The following is a 26,939-nucleotide window of genomic DNA, read 5'->3' as shown; positions in this document are numbered from 1 at the left end:
CATAAGCTGGACAAAAAAGAATTGTATCATCCCTATACATTTTTTCCTTTGTCCTTTATCATTTCGAACTGAATTTGTGTGAATAATAAAAGTTTGGCTTGGGCGACAGTATTACAGAATTAAGAAGCCTGAGAAAAAAAATATATTGCTGAACTATGCGTGGATGGTTCTACTCCTGGAGGCACATTGTGTGTCATGAGTCTTCGAATTCGCTGAAGAATCTGGAACAAGTGTACACGTACCTGTCGCCCAAAAGTTAAAAATGTCGACATCGTCCACGATGCGGGTGGTTGTAAAAGGGGAAATGATGTTGTGAAGGGTTGTCGGTGGAGCTGCTGCTGCCTCCTTTTGCTCACGGATCACAACTACAGAGCAACATGTAAACAAGAAATGATATTTGTGTTTGTTAATAATCGGGGCATCAACCTATTAGATAACTCTCTTATACAAAACATACTGAAATCCACTAGAAACGAATTACCGGAATAAATAGAGATTATTTCTCTTATATATGGAGAAAAGAATTTGTCCCTACTGACACTGAAATTGTCCGGCAAAAGCAGTCTTTCATCATTTATAATTAGTGCAACACTTTATAAACGATAACAATGACGAGGGTCAAACTGAAATTTCACATGCACGCCAAACTTTCACACAGTCCATGTTAGTAATGGGTATGGACATCATTTTCGTCGAGCACAGCTACACATCTTCGTCACCCTCCTGCTAAGCGAGTTCTAACTCGTGGCCGTTATTCGATGGGAAGAGTCATGCTGTGTCTAGCAGTATGGGGTCGTTTATTATCCTGTTGCAAAATGTAAAGAAGTTGATCTGCCGTATGTGGATAACAACTATTGTTCTCGGTACCTCCGCTGTATACGTTTGAACTGTAACTCGACATATGTGTAGAGGTGTCCTGCCATGAACCCTAACCTCTCCCCAAATCATAACGGTGTCATCTACTGAACTCGACAATCGGCGTTACATTCTCCACGTCGACACCAGAGTCTGTTCCTTTCATCCGCATGTCTGAGATGAAATCTGGACTCGTCAGAAGAGAACACCTATCAGCCGTCTAAGGATTCAACGCCGATATTCCCGTGTAGATCTGGCTTAGAATTGGTTTTCAGCAACACATGCTTACCGTAAGAAGCGACTACGGGGATCGAGAGGTCAGGCTCGCTGACTTGGTTGACACATGTTATCGTATCCAAATTGCGCAGATCGATGCTCATGATTATGAAGACTTGGTTGTCTGGTCCAAACTCGATTATTTACACACCGCCGATATAGCTGGAATATTGCTTAGGGCGGCGTTAAAAACAAACTCTGGGTCCGTATCGGACCAATATGGGGTCTGCACGCACACAGTCTTCGCTGATGTAATGGCCGTGATAGCATCTCGGGACTGATGATACCCCTTGGTCCACGAATGGTAGTGGACGCTCTGGACGCTGATTTGAACCTGTGTGAGGACGATCGTGAGGTTGAAACCGCTAAGCGTTTTGCATTTTCACGAGATTTAAACATGAAAAGGGGATTTTCAGCAAATGGTGGGTCACGTGATCACACAGGGACGCGGGTGCTTCTTGATGTGCCTCACCTTTTTCAGTAAAAAGTAACATAGCACAGTTTGGATTTGCATTTTTCATGATCAATGATAATAGGGTGATGTGTTTTTAATGGGTTTCAGTATGTTTGCATGAAACATGTATATTATTCTACATGGTATTCGTGGTATTATACATTAATAAATCAAATGCACACACACGCACGCGCATCGCTCGTCCAAGCATTCACTATTATATAGCATAAACTCGGCTATTAACTCACGAACAGTGACGTTGAATGCCTGTGATGTAGAGGCCCACACAAAAACGGCAAAAGCAACTTGATATATCCACGACATCGTCAGCCCAACAGTCAGTGACCTAATTTCTGAAAATTGAACAACCTACTTACATACATTACTAACATATGCACATCTAATGTAATGAATTTCAAACTACGCATGATTTCCCCATAAGACTATAATCAAACAATCACATCATGACAACAAGTTTTCCTGTCTTTAAGCATCTGTTTTGCAGCTGTTAGGTAGACACACAGCACTCAACACGATGGCAGTTCTGGACTACATGCTGTATGTTAGTTCCAAGTATGCAGTGTCAACATACAGCGGTGTGCCAAAAGTTTATGAACATGTCCCAAATAGTGAGAATCATGAAATTTAATGGTTCATTAAAATACAAATTCAGTATGACACAGGCGACGTACGGTCATGAAATTCAGAAGGATACTAATTTAACCCTGCTCTTTCAGCACGTGACGTTTTGTGTCGTCTGCTTGTTTACGCAGGCGATTTCCGGTAGCATGGGAAAAAGAGAATTTTCACAGTCTGTTAAAGATTTGATTACTGCAAAGTTCCAACAGCACCAAAAATACAGGGAAATTGCCAGGGATCTTGGTTTACCTCGGAAGACAGTTCGCAGTGTTGTAAAATGATTTCTGGAAAGTGGAAGCACAGAAAATCGCCAAAGAACTGGACGCCGTCGATCGCTGACTGCACGTGATACTCGTCATCTTTAAAGTTAGTAAAAAACAGTCGGATTTCTCCTTTGTCGGAAATCACCTCAAGGTTTAATCAGAATAGGATCAGAACTGTCTCCGAGCGTACAATGCAAAGAAAATTATTCCAAAATAATTATCATAGAGGTGTCGTTCGAAAGAAAATGCGTATTAGAGATGTGAATGTGAGAAATCGCCTCGCTTCGGCCAGAGGAAAACTTCGATTGAGAATTAATGAAGCATGGAGCAGAGTCATCTTCAGTGATGAATGTAAAATGGTTATTGGAGAAAAAACAACCGCGTGTATGTGTGGAGAAGGCCAGGCGAAGAGTACACCCCTCAGTGTTTGAGTCCCGGGTGTCATGCACGTCTTTCTTTGATGGTCTGGGGCTGCGTAACTTGGCATGGCGTTGGAACTGTTGTAATAGGTAACATAAATGCTCAGAAATAGATAGATATTCTTGATTCCGAGTTGTGGCCTGTTATTGTCCGGCATTTTCCGAATGAAAATAGTTTTCAAGACGACAAGGCGCATGTGCACATATCCCGTATAGTAGCAGAATATAAACAAAGAAATGTCATAAATGGCATTTTGTGGCCAGCACAGTCTCCAGATGCCAATATTATAGAGAACTGTTGGCTTCTGCTGAAAAACCGACTGCGACAACGTATTGTTTGCATCAATACCCATGAGGACATGGAGCGAGAGATCCGACGCGCGTGGGAAAACATACCTGTGAACTATAGCAGAAAACGTTATTTGTCTATCCCACGTCTTCTGAGGAAAACATACCTGTGAACTATATCAGAAACCTGTATTTGTCTATCTCACGTCGTCTGAGGAAAACATACCTGTGAACTATATAAGAAAACGGTATTTGTCTATCCCATGTCGTCTGAGGAAAACATACCTGTGAACTATATCAGAAACGGTATTTGTCTATCCCATGTCGTCTGAGGAAAACATACCTGTGAACTATATAAGAAAACGGTATTTCTCTATCCCATGTCGTCTGAGGAAAACATACCTGTGAACTATATAAGAAAACGGTATTTCTCTATCCCATGTCGTCTGAGGAAAACATACCTGTGAACTATATAAGAAAACGGTATTTGTCTATCCCATGTCGTCTGAGGAAAACATACCTGTGAACTATATAAGAAAACGGTATTTGTCTATCCCACGTCGTCTGAGGAAAATAATTGCTGCCAAGGGATACATCACCAAGGACTCTAATAATTTGGTTGTTACGCGAGTTTGAATTTGTCGCTGCCCTGCGTCTTGCCAGTGACGACAGCCATGTTTGTTCATAAATATATGGCACACCGCTGTACCTCTGCACGATGTGGCTGTGTCATTCATTGTATGACATTCATTGTATGACATTAATTGTATGACATTCATTGTATGACATTCATTGTACTGACATTCATTGTATTATTCATTGTATGACATTCATTGTATGACATTCATTGTATGACATTCATTGTATGACATTCATTGTACTGACATTCATTGTATGACATTCATTTTATGATATTCATTGTACTGACATTCATTGTATGACATTCAGTATGGGGCAGTGGTGTGCTATATATAGACTTATGTTATATTTAGACGGAGAATGCAACATGGTGCAATAAATGGATGAGACTTCCAGTACAGTCTAACCAAGACTATTATCATGGAAAGTTCCGGAAGAGTTACACTAAATATATCGGGAGCGATTCTCAGTTATCCCACATTACATCTCTCGATAAAAGAAGACAACATTCCTTTTGGAAGATCACTGTTTACCCTTAATACTCAGCCCAGGACTATTTTGGAAGCTTGGCCACTGTTGCTGTATGTAAATATACTCATGCCAATAATGGTTGTCACCCCCTTCAATATTTTTGGTTGGAGAGGGTTTTGGGTGTGATGAGTGAGGTGTGTGATGGTTGAGTTGGGGAGGAGTTGACAACCATTATTGGCATGGGTATGTTATGATCACTGCCTTTATTATCATCCACTGCTTTTAAATTATCATCACTGCTTTTATATTACCATCACTGCCTTTATTATCATCACTGCTATAATATTACCATCACTGCCTTTATTATCATCACTGCTTTATATTTTCATCACTGCTTTTATATTATCATCACTGCTTATATTATCATCACTGCCTTTATTATCATCACTACTTGTATTATCATCACTGCTTTTGCATTATTGTCAATGATCTTATATTATCATCACTGCTTATACATTATTATCACTGTTTTTATATCATCATCACTGCTTTTATATTATCATCCTTATCACTGCTTTGTATTATTATCAATGATCTTATATTATCATCACTGCTTATATTATTATCACCGCTTTTATATTATCATTACTGTTTTATATTATCATCACTGCTTTGGTATTATTATCAATGATCTATATTATCATCATTGCTTTTATATTATCACCACTGCCTTTATTATCATCACTGCTTTAATATTACCATCACTGCCTTTATTATCATCACTGCTTTATATTTTCATCACTGCTTATATATTATCATCACTGCTTATATTATCATCACTGCCTTTATTATCATCACTGCTTGTATTATCATCACTGCTTTTGCATTGTTGTCAATGATCTTATATTATCATCACTGCTTATACATTATTATCACTGCTTTTATATCATCATCACTGCTTTTATATTATCATCATCATCACTGCTTTGTATTATTACCAATGATCTTATATTATCATCACTGCTTATATTATTATCACCGCTTTTATATTATCATTACTGTTTTATATTATCATCACTGCTTTGGTATTATTATCAATGATCTATATTATCATCATTGCTTTTATATTATCACCACTGCTTTTATATTATCATCATCATCATCACTGCTTTTGTATTATTATCAATGATCTTATATTATCATCACTGATTTATATTATTATCACTGCTTTATATTATCATCACTGCTTTTATATTATCATCACTGCTGATATATTATCATCACTGCTGATATATTATCATCACTTCATTTATTATATCACTGCTTTTATATTTTCATCACTTCATTTATATTATCATCACTGCTTTTATATTATCATCACTGCTTTTATATTATCATCACTACCTTTATATTATCATCACTGCTTTTATATTATCATCACTGCTTTATATTATTATCACTGCCTTAATAATCATCACTGATTTTATATCAACATCACTGCTTATATTATCATCACTGTTTTTATGTTATCATTATTGCTTTTATATTATTATCACTGCTTTTGTATTATTATCAATGATCTTATATTATCATCATTGATATATATTATTATCACTGATTATATTATCATCACTGATTTATATTATCATCACTGCTTTTATATGATCATCACTGCTTATATATTATCATCACTTCATTCATTATATCATTGCTTTATATTATCATCACTACCTTTATATTATCATCACTGCTTGTATATTATCATCACTGCTTATATTATTATCACTGCCTTTATAATCATCACTGATTTTATATTAACATCACTGCTTATATTATCATCGCTGTTTTTATATTATCATCACTGCTTTTGTATTATTATCAGTGATCTATATTATCACCACTGCTTTTATATTATCATCACTGCTTTTGCATTATCGTCATCACTGCTTTTGTAGTATTATCAATGATCTTATATTATCATCACTGATTTATATTATTATCACTGATTTATATTATCATCACTGATTTATATTATCATCACTGCTTTTATATTATCATCACTGCGTATATATTACCATCACTTCATTTATTATATGATTGCTTTATATTATCATCACTACCTTTATATTATCATCACTGCTTTTATATTATCATCACTGCTTATATTATTATCACTGCCTTTATAATCATCACTGATTTTATATTAACATCACTGCTTATATTATCATCACTGCTTTTGCTTTATCAGTGATCTTGTATTATCATCGCTGCTTATAGTTTATTATCACTGCTTTTATCATCATCAGTGATTTTGTATTATTATCAATGATCTTATATTATCATCACTGCTTTTATATTATATTGCCACTGTACGTGTACCCCTACTGAGCGTGTACTGCCACTCTGTTTTGTACTTCCATTGTAGTGATTTGTTTTCATTTGTAAACTAGAATACAGTTGTTAATTATATGACATTTCTTTGATGTTCGTTGGTTTCACATCAAATTCCTTTACTGACTAATTTCCGGTTAAGGGTTATTCTTACAACACGGGATTCAACACACAACAATACTACCCCCAGAAATACCCACATCAACCGTGTAGCGTCCTTGTCGCCAAACAATGCTGTCAATCGTTAGGGCTGTTTTCCTCTTTATTCCAGCTAGACCACATGCAGCTTTCATTCACTAATCAAACAATGGTAACGGCCCTTTATTGAAAAATATCCATCGCCACCCAATTCTTGCACATTTGGTATTGATTAAAAGTCGGGTATAGTGGGAGATCACGGACAAATCACATATACCCGCGATCCGCGAGATTTATGTTTTTATCTGAATGAAAATTGATTAAACTAGGCGTTGCGTTGATAAAATGTGTTTTCCCTTATCTGCTCAGTGCTTTCGAAATAAATATCCATAAAACTGTCAACAAAATACATGAGGAGAAGGTAGCATGGCGTAATCAGAACAGTACAGCTAAAGATGCATGCCATTCACAATATGAGGAAACTGATGGAACTGATGACAATCGTATCAGCAATTAAGTCCTTCCCTAGCCTCATGTGTAACTGTTTTCTGTAGTTATATAAATAACAGCAATTCCATATTGGCTTAATTCTTAGGTGTGTTGTTTTACTCTGCAGTTCCAGTACTGTATCATCATTGTGAAAGGTATGGGCCAACAAACAGTTCCAGTACGGTATCATCATGGTGAAAGGTATGGGCCAACAAACAGTTCCAGTACGGTATCATCATGGTGAAAGGTATGGGCCAACAAACAGTCCAGTACGGTATCATCATGGTGAAAGGTATGGGCCAACAAACAGTCCAGTACGGTATCATCATGAGGAGGGTGAAAGGTATGGAGCCAACAAACAGTTCAGTACTGTATCATCATGGTGAAAGGTATGGAGCCAACAAACAGTTCAAGTACTGTATCATCATTGTGAAAGGTATGGAGCCAACAAACAGTTCCAGTACGGTATCATCATGAGGTGAAAGGTATGGGCCAACAAACAGTTCCAGTACGGTATCATCATGGTGAAAGGTATGGGCCAACAAACAGTTCCAGTACGGTATCATCATGGTGAAAGGTATGGGCCAACAAACAGTTCCAGTACGGTATCATCTTGGTGAAAGGTATGGGCCAACAAACAGTTCCAGTACGGTATCATCATGGTGAAAGAAATGGGCCAACAAACAGTTCCAGTACTGTATCATCATTGTGAAAGGTATGGGCCAACAAACAGTTCCAGTACGGTATCATCATGGTGAAAGGTATGGGCCAACAAACAGTTCCAGTACGGTATCATCATGGTGAAAGGTATGGGCCAACAAACAGTTCCAGTTCCAGCAGCAATACATTGATAAACACAAATAGGTCTGTACACACATACATGAATACATTGATATCTACATGTACAAATGTAGACACATGTAGCAATACATTGATAAACATATGTACGTCTGTACACATATACGTGAATACATTGATATCCACATATACAACTGTAGACACATGTAGCAATACATTGATAAACATATGTAAGTCTGTACACACATACATGAATACATCGATATCCACATGTACAACTGTAGACACATGTAGCAATACATTGATAAACACATGTACGTCTGTACACATATACATGAATACATCGATATCCACATGTACAACTGTAGACACATGCAGCAATGCATTGATAAACACATGTACGTCTGTACACATATACATGAATACATTGATATCTACATGTACAACTGTAGACACATGTAGCAATACATTGATAAACATATGTAGGTTTGTACACATATACATGAATACATCGATATCCACATGTACAACTGTAGACACATGTTGCAATACATTGATAAACACATGTACGTCTGTACACACATACATGAATACATTGATATTCACATGTAACAACTGTAGACACATGCAGCAATACATTGATAAACACATGTAGGTCTGTACACACATACATGAATACATTGATATCTACATGTACAGCTGTAGACACATGTAGCAATGAATTGATAAACACATGTAGGTCTGTACACACATACATGAATACGTCGATATCCACATGTACAACAGTAGACACATGCAGCAATACATTGATATATACATGTAGGTCTGTACACACATACATCAATACATCGATATCTACATGTACAACTGTAGACAAATGTAGCAATACATTGATAAACACATGTACGTCTGTACACACATACATGAATACATCGATATCCACATGTACAAATGTAGACACATGTAGCAATACACTGAAAAACACATGTAGGTCTGTACACAGATACACGAATACATCGATATCCACATGTACAACTGTAGACACATGTAGCAATACATTGATAAACACATGTACGTCTGTACACACATACATGAATACATTGATATTCACATGTACAACTGTAGACACTTGCAGCAATACATTGATAAACACATGTACGTCTGTACACACATACATGAATACATTGATATCTACATGTACAGCTGTAGACACATGTAGCAATACATTGATAAACACATGTACGTGTGTACACACATACATGAATACATTGATATCTACATGTACAAATGTAGACACGTAACAGCAATACATTGATAAACACATGTAGGTCTGTACACACATACATGAATACATTGATATCTACATGTACAGCTGTAGACACGTGTAGCAATACATTGATAATCACATGTAGGTCTGTACACACATACATGAATACATCGATATCCACATGTACAACTGTAGACACATGTAGCAATACATTGATAAACACATGTACGTCTGTACACACATACATGAATACATCGATATCCACATGTACAACTGTAGACACATGTATCAATACATTGATAAACACATGTACGTCTGTACACATATACATGAATACATTGATATCTGCATGTACAACTGTAGACACATGTAGCAATACATTGATAAACACATGTACGTCTGTACACATATATGAATACATCGATATCCACATGTACAACTGTAGACACATGTAGCAATACATTGATAAACACATGAACGTCTGTACACATATACATGAATACATTGATATCCACATGTACAACTGTAGACACATGCAGCAATACATTGATAAACACATGTACGTCTGTACACATATACATGAATACATCGATAACTACATGTACAACTGTAGACACATGTAGCAATACATTGATAAACACATGTAGGTCTGTACACATATATGAATACATCGATATCCACATGTACAACTGTAGACACATGTAGCAATACATTGATAAACACATGAACGTCTGTACACATATACATGAATACATCGATATCCACATGTACAACTGTAGACACATGCAGCAATACATTGATAAACACATGTACGTCTGTACACATATACATGAATACATCGATAACTACATGTACAACTGTAGACACATGTAGCAATACATTGATAAACACATGTAGGTCTGTACACACATACACGAGTACATTGATATCCACATGTACAACTGTAGACACATGTTGCAATACATTGATAAACACATGTACGTCTGTACACGCATACATCAATACATCGATATCCACATGTACAACTGTAGACACATGCAGCAATACATTGATAAACACATGTAGGTCTGTACACACTCATAGCAATGCGTTGATATGCACACATACAGCTGTAGCCACATGCAACAGGACAGTGCAAATCTAGGTAATACTCGATGTCACTTCATAATAGTATGACGAAGTCAGAGTCAATATCAGCATGAAATCCTCTCTCACTGATTTTGACATAATAGGGGTGGGGGGAGGGGTGGGGTGTATGGGTGGTGTGTGTGATTATTTGCACAATATTACAAAATCCAGGAAATGAGTATAAAAACATTTATGTTCTGTTTGCTAATGTTGTATTAATGTTGGTATTTATTGCTGCAGCGTTCAACACAGAATGTTCAGCTTTAACCTGCAACTGTAGGTGGTTTAACGTATGCTAAAGGTAGCCTCATTTGACAGAGCTGCCAGGTGATTACAGATTAGTGGTTAATGTAGCATGATGTCCGTGTCAGATATCACCGGGGGGCAACCTATATAAACACAGCTGTGGCAGGACCATCGCCTACACGACAACTACATCCTCCCAGATATAGGTCAACATCAACAACTACAGTGTCATGAATAACTGGTATTTTCAATTTCGGACAGTTTATTTGAGAGAACGTTTGATTGTGGTGACAAGAGTAGTAATAGAAATTTAGATCAGTGTCTGTATTTTGATGCTCACATACATCATACCATTTATAATACCTGACGCTCGATAACAATTTACCGTCATAAAACGGCAGCACACGCTCTTTGGTAGGCAGCTACTGAAAATAGCTGGTATAAAAGCTAGGACTCTTCTCTCAAAAGACTATCGCTCAATCTTTAGTATCAGGTCGTACCGACACGAACAACGAACAAGCATTAATTGTACTCATACATTGTACGGAAACATTCAGTTGTTTTCAAAGAGTATTTCTTAACATCTTTAAATATAAGCACATTCTAGATGTAGAAACGTCACATCCAACGCTTTATGCTGAAATTTCAAAGATAACATGTCATTTGCAGATATAAATGGACTGTACTTACCTGCCTGTATTTCTACCTGATGCTTATGGCGTCTACCTGTAATCAAAACAAGAGAGGACAGGTGAATATTAACGCATAACCATCGCCCGAGCCTTCGATTGGCCAAACATTGCGAAATCAATCTTCCGCTCGAGAAGCTCACCTGGCCTCACCTAATCAATACCAGCAAGAGAAGTAGCTTGATTGATGTCAGTAACCCCTCCCCATGCGTCCATTACCTGTCAGGTGATAGTGGTGGCATCCATTATCGACAGCAGCGTTGTTGATGATGACTAAAGATACAGTGTTTGATCTCATCTAATGGAACAGAGCGCCATAGTTTATGGTAGTGTTGCCTCGTCTGTGATTGTCAGCTGATCTTCCAGGGACGCCCACTTAAGGAAGCCTGTGTTATCAACCACATTGATGAAGCGTAATTAATGTGCAGAGGATCACTGTTGACATTGCACCGTCTGACGAATATTAAACAAATATGAGCGCGCCTTTACAGTGAGCCTTCTGCTGCAACTCATGTTACGTTCTCAGGGTAGATTGTGATGATGTTGGGTAGTTGGTCTCAAGAGACGGTTTACCGTTATTGGTTCCCTTGTAGAATCATGGTGGTTTGTATTCCATTACAACGGTACCACAGCTGGATATATACTGGTTGTGTCACAGCTCATAGACAATACATGCACGGGATACTCACACACTGGTCATAACATACAGGTATATAATTAAGACTATTCAAAAGAAGTGAAGGATTGCCCGATTTCCTCATAATTATGTACATTATCTTGTCGTGGCATATCAACAATACAACAGCAATATAACAGAAATTGGATGGTCCTTAACTTCTTTTGAACTCTATATTATAAAGGTTAGTTCATACAGACACTCGAATTGCATTTGATGTCAAACATTATATTTCCTACATGACAGGATGTTGGTCCATATGATCTTCATAAAATACTTTGCAAGAAGTCTGAGAAGTAAATACATTCCAGAGCGGGGACATATTTCCCTTGCCCCTCGCCATGAAGAAAACAGGCAGCACGTGACTTTCTGTGCTGGAGACTAAAGCGCTAATATTTGTGACCTTTGACATGTCATGAGAACTGCTATCTTAGTTCCCATATAGGGTGAAATGGGATAAGTTCATGACCAAGATTATTGCGCATAACTTGCGACTTGTATTCATGTGCATGAGCGTGTCCATGGTCCTATGTCCGCTTGCACTACTCCTGTCTAATGTCCAATGTTTTTTTTGTGCTAGCCAGCTGAGTTATATGCCGCAGCTGACCACGAACCCACCAGTCAGTCACATTATACGGAGACTAAGCACATCAGTCCAAATGCCAGGCATTGGAACAGCATGTAGCGTCTTTTGGTCTTTTGCGGCACATAAGTATTATACTACAAATTCTTGGCTTGGTCTTCGGGAAATATTGACTGTTGGCTGGGGATATCACCACACGCATACGATAAATAACACCGCCTGTTTAACGTTTGCCACATTTTTTAACACATGTACACTACATTAAGCTACACCGCGCCGATGTTACGAAGATTACAAAGGTTTCGCAAAATAGCTGTTGCCATGACTACGGGGTATTGTATTTACGTTGTACCTATATACAGTACATACAAATATAGAAATATGTTTACAAGAGAGTATACACGGATAGGTAACTTGGTCAAAGCGAGAGTGGAGTCTTTGTGATTTTTGCGATGGAAACTTTGCGATATGTCACAGAGTCTTTGTGATTTTAGCATCAGCAATGGAAGGGTAAGGTACGATAAATGACCTGTATACCTACAAAATGAATATTACAAGAGAGTTGAATTCACATTTACTTACATTAGGTTTCCATCAGTAACAAGTAAATATATGTTGTTCAGAAAGCTACTGATAATCATGTAAAAGCATGAATTGTTACGAAATTGATACTTTTTAATAAATATTCGGTATATTGTGACAAATGACCCCATAAAGAAGTGTAAAAATAATAGTAAATGTTCCGATTAGGGTTTCTCCCCTTTCATCATAAAGATGTGCTGTTTTTTTCAGCGAAAAAAACCCCCCGTACATATCAATTTCCATGAATTGGTCTAAAGTCACAGAAACTTTGTGATTACGACATTGATGTAACGGAAAATTCCTTCCTTGTCACAGATAATTCCAAATCACAAAATGGAGTTGACGGGGTATGATTCTCCGATATGTACAAACAGCATAAGGAGCGGAGTGTATTTCATTGGCATTCTCAACTTCCCGTGGAATATACAACCGAAGCCAGAAGAGTTTGCGTTCCTGTACCATATTCACCTTCCCGTTCGCTCCTGGGCGGCGATCAAACCGGACTAAACTTTGTGGGTATTGAACGTGTAGTAGTGTATTTGACACAGAGCAGCTCACTCAACTTCTTTTGAAATGCAGTATATGCACACGAGTTGATAATTGTTTAAAACTCCATTTCCCGACACGTTTCCTGACATCGCAGACACCATTGTGACGTAAACAGCATGTAGACATGATCCTTCGATTCTTATTTTGGCCATACATATCTACAGAAGCTAAGAATTGGCATGAGGCAACACAAACACAGTTCCGTGTCCTCATCAAAATCATCTGTAACCGTCTTCACTCTGTTTCAACACAAGCACCTGTAATGTGCTGTTAAATGGTATTGACCCACGCAAAATGGTTCCAAAATCTATTATCGACCTCCTATAAGTGTATTGTGGAGGCCACGTTACTTACATAATGTTGGAATAAACGCAATCATCATATTTACCAATCTATATTGCACACCCGTTGTATTGACAATGTTTAAAGGCCGCAAGGAATCTCTGCATCATAAACACTGCCAATATATATGTAAGTACATACTGATGATCCATTATGTATGCAAGTACATGCAGATTATCCATAGGCTATGCAAGTATATACATATTATCCATTCTGTTATGTAAGTTCATTTTCCTATGCAAGTACATGCAGATTATCCATTATGCTATGCAAGTATATACAGATTATCCATTACGCTCTGTAAGTACATCCAGATGTGCCATTATGCTATGCAAGTACATGCAGATGATCAATTATGCTATGCAAGTACATACAGATTATCCATTACGCTGAGTAAGTACATAGACCACCTGCATAGCGTTTAATGACACATTACGTTCATATATATCCTGTAAAATCATTGCCGCTTCATGTGTTTATTGAGATGCATGAACTACGTGCGAGAAGATGGAATTGTTCCCTGGTGGTTGCCACATCACGCTGAAGGTCAGGGTCCATGAAGGTCAGGGTTCATGATACCGCTGGGATACTGATGCGGATTCAAACCGGATGTCCACTATCTCTGATACTCGAGAGTGCTCTTGTTGACAAGTTATCACTTGCACAACCACATTGTTTGAACTGTTAACTATACCAATAAAGGCAAGATTCGTTGATGAAGTGTATGTTTATTATCTAAACAGTCGTTGTTAATGATACATGCAACATATTGATCAGGGAAACATGTCAGCTTGCCTCTCATAGGGGACTATTGACTGAAAAGAAGTTTGTTAATTTCACCGTATATGAAATGACCTCGAAAACGATTGAGCCAGTAGTTTTTAAGACTGCTTCAGGTTTAACAACAAGTAGCTGATGTTCAATGAGGCGGGCTTACAATTTCAGATATCAATAAAATATGATAGAAATCAATGCAAGGATACATTTCTTACGCGATTCACATTATAGTTACGTTGTAGCTGCTCCAGGCAAGAATGTCGGACATTGCATACATATTCTGTACATGATATTGACAGGTATCTCGTACATATTGTACACATATTGTACACAGAAACTTCACAGAACACATCAAATTTTTGCACACGAAAATGAGAACATGTGATATATATACAAGGTCTTCAGTACACATTGCACGTTAATGTTGTGAACATAGATATGGATGATGGTAGTTGTAATTACTGGCTGCACCTTTACTTAACTCATGTATGCGATAACATTGGTATAGGTTCAGTGTGGGTATGTATAGCTCTTCAAACACACGCTTGTGTCCAGCAAGGCGGGATGATACAACTGGACGTGTATATGGTATTTTCTATGTTCATCCAGCATCCCGACATGGCATCACAGTGTGAGGTAATCTAGTACTGGTACTGTCTAGTACTGGTCTGTCTCCTAGAACCTCTCGTTAGTGGTGTCTTCTCTGGAACTGCCGTCTTCTGTTTCCCGTGGTCTTGCTGGCCCACGCGACTTGCAACACACCTTGCCCCTGCCCATTACTCTGAAGTACACACACTCCACCCCTAGACAGAGGAGGGCGCAGGTGGTGGAGCCGGCGAACACCAAGAATGGGCCACTTGTACTCTCCAGTTCCAGACTCTGGACCGTACTGGTCTGGCTGGACGTCGGGCACATGGAACTAGGTGACCACCACCTGCGTCGCCACTTTCCGATCAGACCCGCCTCCTGGAGCTGGATCAGACTGCGCACAAAAGCTTTGAGTCAAATTAAGGATTAAACGTTAGGGTTGTGTCGTTGTTCAAGCAACAGGTTATTAGAATACACTCTGACAGATGGGATTTATATTATTCAATATACATGTTTAAGTTCGAGTGAGTGGGGATCATTATGAGAACAAATGCACATACGACCGTTGATATTAAGAACCAGTAGGCCTTTCGGCTCAGTGGTCAACTTGTCTAACCTATAAGAGTAAGTTCCTGTTACATTCCCTAATACAGGATTATCTCAAACCTGCCCAGTTACCAACAGTGACCAACTTGACTGTTGTGTAAAAGAAAGTAAACCACACCACTACTGCAAACTTAAGTTCCAAAAATAATCTATGGCACCTGCAGCAAATAACCATTTCTGGTTCTAATGGGTCGGGTGGTCAGGATCGGGGTTCGGTTGATAACGTGAGCATCCCGACGGCGTAGTTAGTTGCTCATAATATCAGTCTCTTGAGTGGTTGGACGATCATATAGATGGGGGTGGTGTTAAGCAGCAAACACACACTGGCTAAACATTGATTTAGGCTGCTTAATGCTTTTGTTTTGGATAATTCGAATATACATGGTGAAATATATACGCGTGAAACCTAAGCCCATCAACAGAATCAGGGTTATTTATAACGTTCTGCTGAAATACCTTACGTAAATGTGCATAACCTTGGCTTTCTATATTTATAATGGCTTATGACTTTCACTTACTTAAAGGACAAGATCTCAAGCAATGGGGATGATTCTGGCACAATGAAACCCAGACCCCCTACATTGAATGGAGTCTCGCCAGACATGAGATTCTCGCAGTCTGTCATACGCAGAAACTCGATCTGTGATTGGTCAGTCAGCAGTGCATAATCACCAGTCAGAACCAAGTGGAGAGCCTCGTCATTGTTCTTCACAGGTGGCGCTGTTTTCACCATTGCCCACAACTTCCGGAAAGTCTCTGTTTCTCCTTTCTGGAACAATTAAAAACACACATATAATATCAATAGTCCTATATACGGTTGTAGGCTCTCATATTCAGAGTTCCTTTGGGTCACCTTTATTTGAAATATGCAGCTGTCAAATCCCTGTGGACAGGAGATACCATCCTTTTCATGAGTACAAATATGTTGTCGTACCCTCACCATAGTTATTAAGTAGTGGCATATCTTATATTTTAAGTATGCAAGGCAATCTGAAAATAACACTAAAACCCACAAAATCCCAGAAGGCCTGGCTATGTTAGAATTATAGCGATTATTTCCAAGAGAAAACAAGGTGAGTGATGTGCCCATTAGCTTGTAGCACATGAATTATGTCACTGTGCGGGAGTGTGTTGTAACGAATTAAGCAGCTCTCGAACTGACTCGAAAGTCATGATGTATGAATCATCAGACGTCTCGACGCACATTCGATTTGGAGCACTTATTAACACCACTATGTGTGATGCGTGTACCGTGAGCGTTATTTATACACAACATATGACGAAATCAATACTGCGTGGTTGTTGCACACTGTTACAACAGGAAAATATTACCTGCTACCACCTATGCTGAACACTTGATTGCCTCTATTGATATATTGCCGTCATGGAACATCAACACAGGCAACAGTCGGTTTCCGATCTAGACATATCGATGTGTACAGCAATGGCTATCACCACATATTACCACTTGACTCTGAAGTATTAAATTGCTGTTAGCTTATACGGTATGTTCGCGTTTCTCTGTTGAGGTAATTTACAAACACGATTCAATATCAATAATTTATTGCAGCTTGCATTTCTCTAGTAAACCCGTGAAGTTCAATATCCACGGGTTTGGGTGAAGTGTAGTGATACAGGATTTGCTCGCTCGGCCTACGGTCAGGGCTCTATTTCCAACACACATACAACCTGTGACACACGTCCTTGGATCCCCACCGACATATACAGAAAACATAACACGGCGGAAGTCAATATTTGCTCATTCATTGCAAATTATCTAAATAAATTAGTGTTCGAACTGTCTTCACCAACCCGCGCTTATCGTAAGAGACTATTAACGATAACGGGTGATCAGGTTCGTTGCATGTCATCGTCTCCCAGTAACAGAGTTCGATGTTCATGATGTCAAACAATTGGACTGTCCGGTCCAGACGCAATTATGAATAGACCCCGTCACATAGTTGTAATATTGATGAGAGCGGCCTTGAACAACGAGCAAACAAAGCTGACCCTTACAAAAGGGAATGGGATAACCTTTAAAGCACCTAGACAACTATCGACAACAAAACATCGTGAGCCAGTAACTATGTATTATCATAAAGACGAAACTTAAACCAAGAAAGTAAGCAAGGGTGACCTCACTCCATTAAGAATTCCTCGTTTGCTGTGACAATGTACGAGACGGTACCTGGAGTTCTTGGTAAAGGTTGGAGCCTTGTTTAACCAGGGGCTTTATGACAGTCTGCTCAGCGAGGTCGTCGACGTTCCTGATGGGTTTGCCCACGAAGTTGACGGTGAGGAAGGCGACGAGATTGGCCTTGTAGGAGGCCACCATAAGTATAGTGAACACCCACCAAAACCCCAGTATGAATCGGCCGGATATGTTAGGCGGAGATATCTCACAACCTGAAGAAGGTAAGAGGGGGACAGATGAGGGGAAATAAGTATTCTCCTTGTTAAAATAATTACCAAGAACTGCAACATCGACACTTTTAATCGCTTTATAATGAAAGCTTCTGGGATCTACACGAAATAATGTTACTGTGATTTGTGACATTGGACTTTTGAAATTGTCTATTCGTTTGTTTCCGGACTTTGCTTCTTCTATATATGTTATATGTCGACGCGCTGTGCCACGGGAATGTGCTCTCAGGTTCGAACCCAACATTTGTAGCTGTTATGAATTTTCACCATACCTGTATCTACGGTATCAGGACAAACCGTCTACAACTGACATCCCGTAGGATATATAAAATCCTTTTCAAAGAAGCGACAATCCAACTTAATCATAATTACGTCTTGTGACGGAGATACGAAAATGAATATACTCAGAGCACTGTTCTCATCAAACTAATCCAAGTAAATCAAAACAAATTAAAATCCTCAACAAAATGAGGGGTTGATCAGCTGGTCTAATAATGCCACGGCACACATCCGGTCACCTTGCTCCATGTAGGACTCGTACACTATCCAGATGTTGTCTGACGTGCTGATCTCCGTATTTCTGTTCCCCTCCCCATCCTCATCCGTCTGCTGCAGCTTTAAGGGACTAAGGTGGTTGACCAGGGCCAATGTGAAGCCCACCACCAGCACGGCTCCAGCCACGGCCAACCACACACTCTCAGAGAACGGCTTGAACACTCTGGAACAGAACAACAGGTCCACAATACAAATAGATCATGTCATTTCGTATACTGATGCTTATTATGCTTGCTGAAGGCACGTGGGTCAGACTTCTCTATGGTGTAGATCTCGAAATCCTATTCACAGGACAAAACAAAACGTTAATGTGTGGGTTGACTGGGACTTCTCTCTTGAACGCACGGTAGCAGACATTATGTAACGAGATAAGTCAGTTACCTGAAAATCTTGCTGCTTTTGTCCTCGAAACGCCTGAGAATGATGCCCGCCCCTTCCTCCATATATGGCTTGGTGAAGTCAATCACCCTCTCCCGCTCTGACGTCAGACTGATGGGCCCAATACCCAGGTCAACGGACTGAAGACATGACAAGCTAAACTGAGGTGTGACTCTATGTGACCTCTTCTTGCAACCACTACAACACTGCTACCGATTAGGGAAGATAGTAAGGGGTGGCACAAGGCGCCTTCCTTAAATGATCCCATGCTTAACATAACACACACTTTGTTAACATTTGACAAATAGAAAGCCAAATGATTTAGCAGAAGATTTAACAAAAATGTTTGAGACACTGCATGATATACATTTTTATGGTGGAAGCCACAAGACATTGTCACCAGCATCCAGCATATCAGGTGGACTAAAATATTTTGTTTGTTGTGAACCAAATATCTTTTCCAAAAGATCCCGAGTCAAACCCAGGTTGTCAGATAGTCGATGCCCAAAGAAAAGCTAACAATCGTCACCATCTAGTCACTGGATGTGCCAATGAAATCCTTCATGAGACATGCAAGTTACATAATGGATGCACCAACCCTCTTCCTCGTCATCTCCACCACGCCGTTCCAGTTGCCGTCTTCATCCACCGTTCCCCAGAACTCGTCAGGAGACTGTATCAGCTCGTACCTACACAAGATGAAGCTGTTTGGAACATCAACAGAACAGACTCCATGAAATATGACAAGTCTGGTAAGTCATTGGTAGCGTCTTCACGCCAGAGGCCAAGTTCGAATTTTCCCCAATGGACACAGTTAAGTCGCTACCTTTATGTTTTCCACCATGTAAAAGCTCCAATATTGCTAAAACGGCGCTAAACAAAACTCACTCACACATTGCCCCGTTGCACCGCCTACCTGAAGTTGAGCCTCGCCGCCAGCTCGTCCAAGATGTCGACACAGAACCCCTCCCAGCCGGTGTTGTTGGGCAGCTTCATCACAAATGGTGCAGCCTGATACGGAGAAATATAGGGTCACACTGGCCTCCCTATATACACATGTACACACATTTCTAACCTTAGATTGTGTAAATATTATCTAATATAACCATCAACAGTCAACACATTATTTAAAGAGTAAGTATTACCGTACACGTCTTAAGAAATATATGTACTGATGGATGATAATAACCTGAATCTTAGAACCGACTTCAAGAAAGCTACAGTAATGCCCTTACCACGGTAGTGCCCACCCTCAGGGTGATGTTTCCCAGACCCTTGGTGCTTTCGCGGAACAACTGAGTTCCCCAAGGGACGTCCAGCCCACCCATCTTGGACCACCTGGCCACGTGCTCTGATGTCAACGTATTGTTCTGGTACCTCAACCTCTCGATGTTGTAATGACCCATCAGATTGTGTCCTTTGTTGTCAAACAGCGTACTGTTTGTTTCCAACTGAAATGAGTTACGTTGGACATTATTTAATGTTTTTATCTGTAACATATTTATGAACTATTACACGTGTGTTCCCTTGTCTAGGGAATCTGGGATTGTTTATAGGCTGCTTCGCACATCATGAAATCTGCTGTAAAACGTCATGCAAAAAACTACCATTTGTGCGCACACCGCGTCAGCTGTACGTGCTGCCGGTAGGGCAGGACATGATTGCCCTTTCCGTGAACATCTGGTGTCATCACTAACTTTTACTGATCCATTCCTACAATTGTCGTCTGTCGCCTGATTATTTTCTGGCGTTGACGTTTTACATTTGCTCAAAACATCTGAACGAAAATGAGTTTGTTTTATGCCACTTTTACCAATATTCCAGCCGTATACCATAAAGAGGACATCAGAAATGCAGTCATCGGTGAAATTGCCCAAGATTTATTTTTAACCAATAAGCTCCTGTATTTACCGAGTGAGTGAGTTTAGTTTTACGCCGCACTCAGCAATATTCCAGCTATATGGCGGCTGTATTTACTGTACCGAACCAAATAAACCTGACGTGTATCTATATATTGATCACTTAAATATATCTGATCGTTTTCTTTAATGTTTATAAAAACATCATGGTTATTAGTGCGGAATACACATCGTTTTCACTTGGTATGATAAGATTGCATATTTACCTTACGTAAGCTGTTAGTCACGTGGTGAACTACAGATGATACATTGACATAGCTGTCTCCGCAGCGTCTGGCGGTGACGTTGTCTGTCGTTGCCAGGTTGACGCTGATCGCCGCTATGAGGGCTTTGAAGGAGTCCTCCACGTGTGCATCTGTTGTCTGCCATCAGTTGGAGAAGAGAAGGAGTTAACAAAGTAAGATTAAGTTAACAGTTAACATGCGGCATACAACAATCACTGAAGGAGTAAGTGAAATGGAATTTAACTGTTAGCGTGCCTGTTTCTATATAGAGAGAGATTTCAAACTGATATAAGAGACATTGGTCAGTGATCCACTTGTCATCTTGTGTGATACATCAGTTCACCTTGTAGTGTCTCTAGTCCGTTCACCTGGGTATCACGACCATCAGTCTGACGTCAGTACTAGTTGAGTTCGATGGTAGATTTGAATAGCAAGAACACTGCATATTCCGACCAATGATAGACACCCCTATGCTTCTGATATGAAGCAACTGAACAGGTAGGGTGACTTATTTATATATATTACATTATGTCATGTCATATTATATGATAAACTCAGCAAATTTCAACGAATATATTTCACCTTTCACACTTTTTTAACACTTTTTATCAGCTATTTGCCAAAACATGACAGTCAGCCTACATTCAAGCTCTTGGCATCGCTGGGAGAGGTGGGCTTGGCTGTAGGTATGTAGAGGACGTCCCTGAACTTAGCGAAGCCTTCTAGTCCGTGAGTGGAGCTGACAGCTGAAGATGGCACAACAATGGCTATGTGGTCTTCGAAGTTGTATTCAGTGGTGTTTAGCTGAAGGGTATTAGAACGAATAAACATAGCAATTTTACATAATCATCATCGCAAATAGTATATTCATTGGAACAGATGATAAAATAAGAGCTGAAATATTACTCCTTGGATGATAATTATAGACTGTAGAAACTTACAAGACGTGAAACTGCTTTAAGTGATGCTTCCCCCAGCATCAGGAGGAGGCACGTCGTCGACTCGTCGTTGTCGGTTACTCTTGACAACAGTGCTGTCGCAGTTGGTGCGTTGTAGCCTCCATGCATGTATGTCACGGACGATTCAACAAAGGCACCAGAGAGAAGGGACCGGAAGTGTGTTACCTGAGTCTCTGCTACAAAATAACATTCTAGTGATCGTTAAAAAACAACTCTCATCAACAGACAATACAATTTATCGTTAGACACACACAACGTTGCAGTAAAACACACATACGCGGGGACGCGTTACTTACACACATCTGTGAAGATACGTTGCTTACACACATCTCTGAAGACACGTTGCTTACACACATCCCCGAGGGCACGTTACTTACACACATCTCTTGAGACATGTCACTTACACACATCTATGAAGACACGTTACTTACACACATCTCTGAGGATACGTTACTTACACACATCTATTGAGACACGTTGCTTACACACATCTTTGGAGACACGCTATTTACATACACCTGTGAGGACATGTTACTTACACACATAGGTGAGGAGACCTTACTTACACACATCTATTGAGATACGTTACTTACATCTATTGACCCGTGAAGGTCCGGGTTAGAATATTGATCTTCAGTAACCCATGCTTGTCGTAAGAGGCGACTAACGGGATCGGGTGGTCAGCTTCGCTGACTTGGTTGACACATGTCATCGGTTCCCAATTGCGCAGATCGATGCTCATGTTGTTCATCACTGGATTGTCTGGTCCAGACTCGATTATTTACAGACCGCCGCCATATAGCTGGAATATTGCTGAGTGCGGCGTAAAACTAAACTCACTCCCTCACTTACATCTATGAAGACACGTTACTTACACTCATCTGAGAGAATGGTGACCTGGATAAAGTTGCCGGCAAGCACCAGACTGGTGATGGCGTTATAGCGGTACACGGCGGGAGGCTGTACCCGGAAGGTTGAGGGTATCGTGGCCTTGTGGTGGCAGGGGTCAGAGTGAATACCGAGAACAGGAACATCGAGACGACCCACAGCGCCCTCTAGGATGGTCAGCAGGTGACAGGGGGAGACAACAACGAATCCTATAGTGTGATTCTGAACCTGTTCACAAACTGAAAGTAGTGAAGCAATACAATTAGTGAAGCAACATAACGAGGTGTGCTGTGTTTGGTTTCCCAACAGATTATTACACTGAACCTCGGAGATCAATATGTAAGTTTGGAAAATTCATCCTTGAAGATACTCAACCTTAACCTGACACCGTAAAACACTTTTGTAAATATTTACCTTGACACATCACCAAATAAATGAGCAAGAAAATGTTTTCCAAAAGTACATAAATATTTTGTTTTTGTTTCCATAACCTTTCCATCGTCTTTACAATACTGAAACTGAAGCAATATTATAGTATGTTAAAAATCGAGTCATTCCGGTGACTAACATCGACCCAGGCAACTGGAACACGATGCCAAGTACCAACCAATTCGGCGAGTCTTACGACAAGCATGGGTTGCTGTAGGCCAGTCCTAACCCGGATTATCACGGGCTTCGCGTTGAACCGGGTTGCCTAGTGGATGAAGTGTAACCAGTGTTTCTACAAGGTGGTGTAGTGAGTGAGTGAGTGAGTATAGTTTTACGCCGTTTTAGACATATTCCAGCAATATCACGACGGGGGACACCAGAAATGGGCTGAACACACTGTACCCACGGGTCTTCGGTGTGACGAGCGAACGCTTTAACCACTAGGCTACCCCACGGCCCCAAAAAGTGGTGTAATACATCAGCCTGTCATTGACCAGAGTTTACAACTTAAAGTTACCCCTGAGCACGACTCTGACAGACCAAAGATAGAAAATGGCTGATTTCGAACCCAACATATACTGGTGGATATGAGAAAATTAAGAGATTATGGTGATGCAGACAACTGGACTGTCGTTACATTGGTCACTGGCTGTCCACTCGACTGGACTCTAGCCTATTGGACTAGCACCACTGTACCTTTAAGTATGGCATCCCCTATCTTCCCATCTGCCAGGCGTATCTCCACTATACCTACAGGGGATGATGAGTCGTTCGCGGTGACGTAGGGCAAGGTCGTCGTCAGGACGTTGCTAGCGTTGTATGATTCGTGGTAGATGAATCCTGGAAGAAAACCAACAAAACAAATAGGTTTTCAGGTACCACGGGTCAGTGTTACAAAAACATACTGAATCTTCTACAGATTGTATTATATATGGTTGAACATATTTAATGTTCGAACCCGACTATCAACATCTCTGTGTATTGTTATGTGCGGTGAGGTAACCTAGTGTTTCGCTCTTCACTCTGAAGGATTAGACTTGATTCCTCACTTTGGTACTTTTGTTTCTGGTTTCCACCCTGCATTATTTCCGTAATATTGATATAAGCAGCGTGAAACCATACTCTGACTGAAGGCCAGTATCATATTGTATACATGCTGTAATCCTTTCACTAGACATAATTAGCGTTGTGTGAATTGGCTGACAATAAACAGTAGATTATATAAACAGTTAGATTTCCTCTGCAAACAGTACATTCAGCTTTACAGTGAACCATTATGCTAAAACTGGGAAGCATTATTAGGACAATAAAACGTTAAATCTAAAAAACACGATCTTTCAAAAACATACCTGCGTGATAATATCAGTAGTGTGACCTTTCACTGGCTACTCTGATGAAATCTCGCTACTGTACCTACAATCCTGGCGCCCCTGTGTACCTGCCAGTAGGATGTCCCCTCGTAGATGTAGAGGCCGACAATCTAGTATTATCACATCATACTACTGTAGTATTGGCACTGATGTTACTTACCAATGTTTACAGCACAAGTCAGACTGGACATCAGGTAGGCCAGACTGACCACACCCAAACTGTGCAGCCGCGCGTCCGACATCGTCTTCTGTTCCCATCTAAACATTCCACCTGTATTGAAGCATAGCTGTCGGCGTGTTGGAGAGATCGGACGAGCGAGGCTTATTGTTGCCTCTAGTCGTCTTCATCTACCTGTGATTCAGCGACAGTGGCAAACTGCTCTCTCAGAAGAATCAATCCCATATGCGGATCAATGGAAGGAATTGGTGCTAGAGGGGAGCTCCTCATCATCCACAATCAGAACCCACGGGATCAATTACCAGCCATTGCTGCCACTAACTATAGGTTTGCTTCAGAATCTATCAGTCAATTACTGTGATGTCAAAATAAGCATCTTGCTTTACCTCGCTGGACGACAAGCATGTACACACGATGTCTGTGTCAACAAAACCTGTTACCTCCAGACACTGTGGGCAGTCCAGTAGTCTACGACAGGACGGTGTGATAACACGTTTCCACCATTATCTGTGTCATGCACAGCATGGGTACGGCGCCGCAGTGGTTTTCAATTAGTACTGGGGAAGATATACATCACGTTGTGTAGGGCTGTATTGCTTTCTGAATTCAGGTTTAATTTCAATCAGAAGGACTGTATCTCTCCAAGAAGATGTTTTACTCTTATGTTAAAGGTATTTCAAGCAAACTCCCTCGGCTGAACAGAACCAGTCACTATCACTGTCTCCAGTCTCTCCCCATCTTCCAGTCCAGCCCTATCTACCTACATACATATCACACACACACACGCACGCACGCACACACACACACGATATAAAGTAAACATGCTAGTTTATTGTTTGTCGATTAACGATAGTCCTCTACACAGACTGTATGCACAGTCCATCACGAGTGCTAACAGCGAGTGAATCAGGACAGTCCATGCTGGCCCACACAGCTGTCGGCCCTCGAGATAACAACACACAGCTAAAGCTTCCATTAAAATATGCCTGGAAGGATATTGGCGCGTGTACCAAAGTAGGCAGGGCAGCTATCGACCAGATGCTGAAACTTCATATCGGCGATGCATCGTATGTGAACCTGCAGTTCTGTCCTGAATCCCTTACTGGTGTCCCCTTCAGGGATTCGGGGCCAGAATCGACCCCCAGAAAGCAGTGCTTGTCAGACATGGTGCCTGCACGTTGCCTGCACGTCACTGTACCACAATGGCATGGGGAGTTTCTCATTATATCAATCCCCGGCTTGTTTGGTCCAGACTTAGTTATTTATCAGTCTTGTTCTCGAGATGGAATGTTGTCGAGTGCATTTGCATTTGCAAACAAACTAACTAGATGCTTTGGTGCCCTTCTAATCAATCAGTTCTGTTCATTTGAAATACATGCAATCTCGGTGGTACATTTCGGTGGTCGAAACGTTATATTCCCCCATCTGATGTGGTACAAATACATCATTTTACAACCCTAAT

At 40.2% G+C, this 26,939-nt stretch overlaps 1 protein-coding gene and 1 long non-coding RNA gene across 2 annotated transcripts; both read right to left on the bottom strand.

The window, feature by feature from the left end:
• Nucleotides 1-352: 352 nt before the first annotated feature.
• LOC124282845 lies at nt 353-11,723 on the bottom strand. Its single transcript, XR_006900266.1, has 4 exons — nt 11,594-11,723; nt 11,452-11,487; nt 1,834-1,938; nt 353-365 (listed from the first exon to the last, which is right to left on the bottom strand). It is a non-coding gene; the product is annotated as an uncharacterized LOC124282845 (long non-coding RNA).
• Nucleotides 11,724-14,894: 3,171 nt separating this feature from the next.
• On the bottom strand, nt 14,895-26,271 carry LOC124282834 (glutamate receptor ionotropic, kainate 3-like). The gene is made up of 14 exons (XM_046718873.1): nt 25,460-26,271; nt 24,626-24,769; nt 23,488-23,739; nt 22,595-22,788; nt 22,296-22,457; nt 21,636-21,791; nt 20,746-20,961; nt 20,427-20,521; nt 20,109-20,199; nt 19,514-19,650; nt 19,096-19,295; nt 18,342-18,559; nt 16,672-16,922; nt 14,895-15,941 (listed from the first exon to the last, which is right to left on the bottom strand). Exons 1-14 carry the CDS (start codon nt 25,563-25,565, stop codon nt 15,635-15,637), a joined length of 2,529 nt encoding a protein of 842 aa, XP_046574829.1. The 5' UTR covers nt 25,566-26,271; the 3' UTR covers nt 14,895-15,634.
• Nucleotides 26,272-26,939: the final 668 nt, after the last annotated feature.

This window comes from Haliotis rubra, unplaced genomic scaffold, assembly GCF_003918875.1.
Source record: "Haliotis rubra isolate DU_JTF1 unplaced genomic scaffold, ASM391887v1 Scf304, whole genome shotgun sequence".
In the NCBI taxonomy this organism is placed as follows: Eukaryota; Metazoa; Mollusca; class Gastropoda; order Lepetellida; family Haliotidae; genus Haliotis; species Haliotis rubra.
The sequence above is the reverse complement of the archived record's forward strand: the minus strand, read 5'-3'. Positions and strand labels throughout refer to the sequence as shown.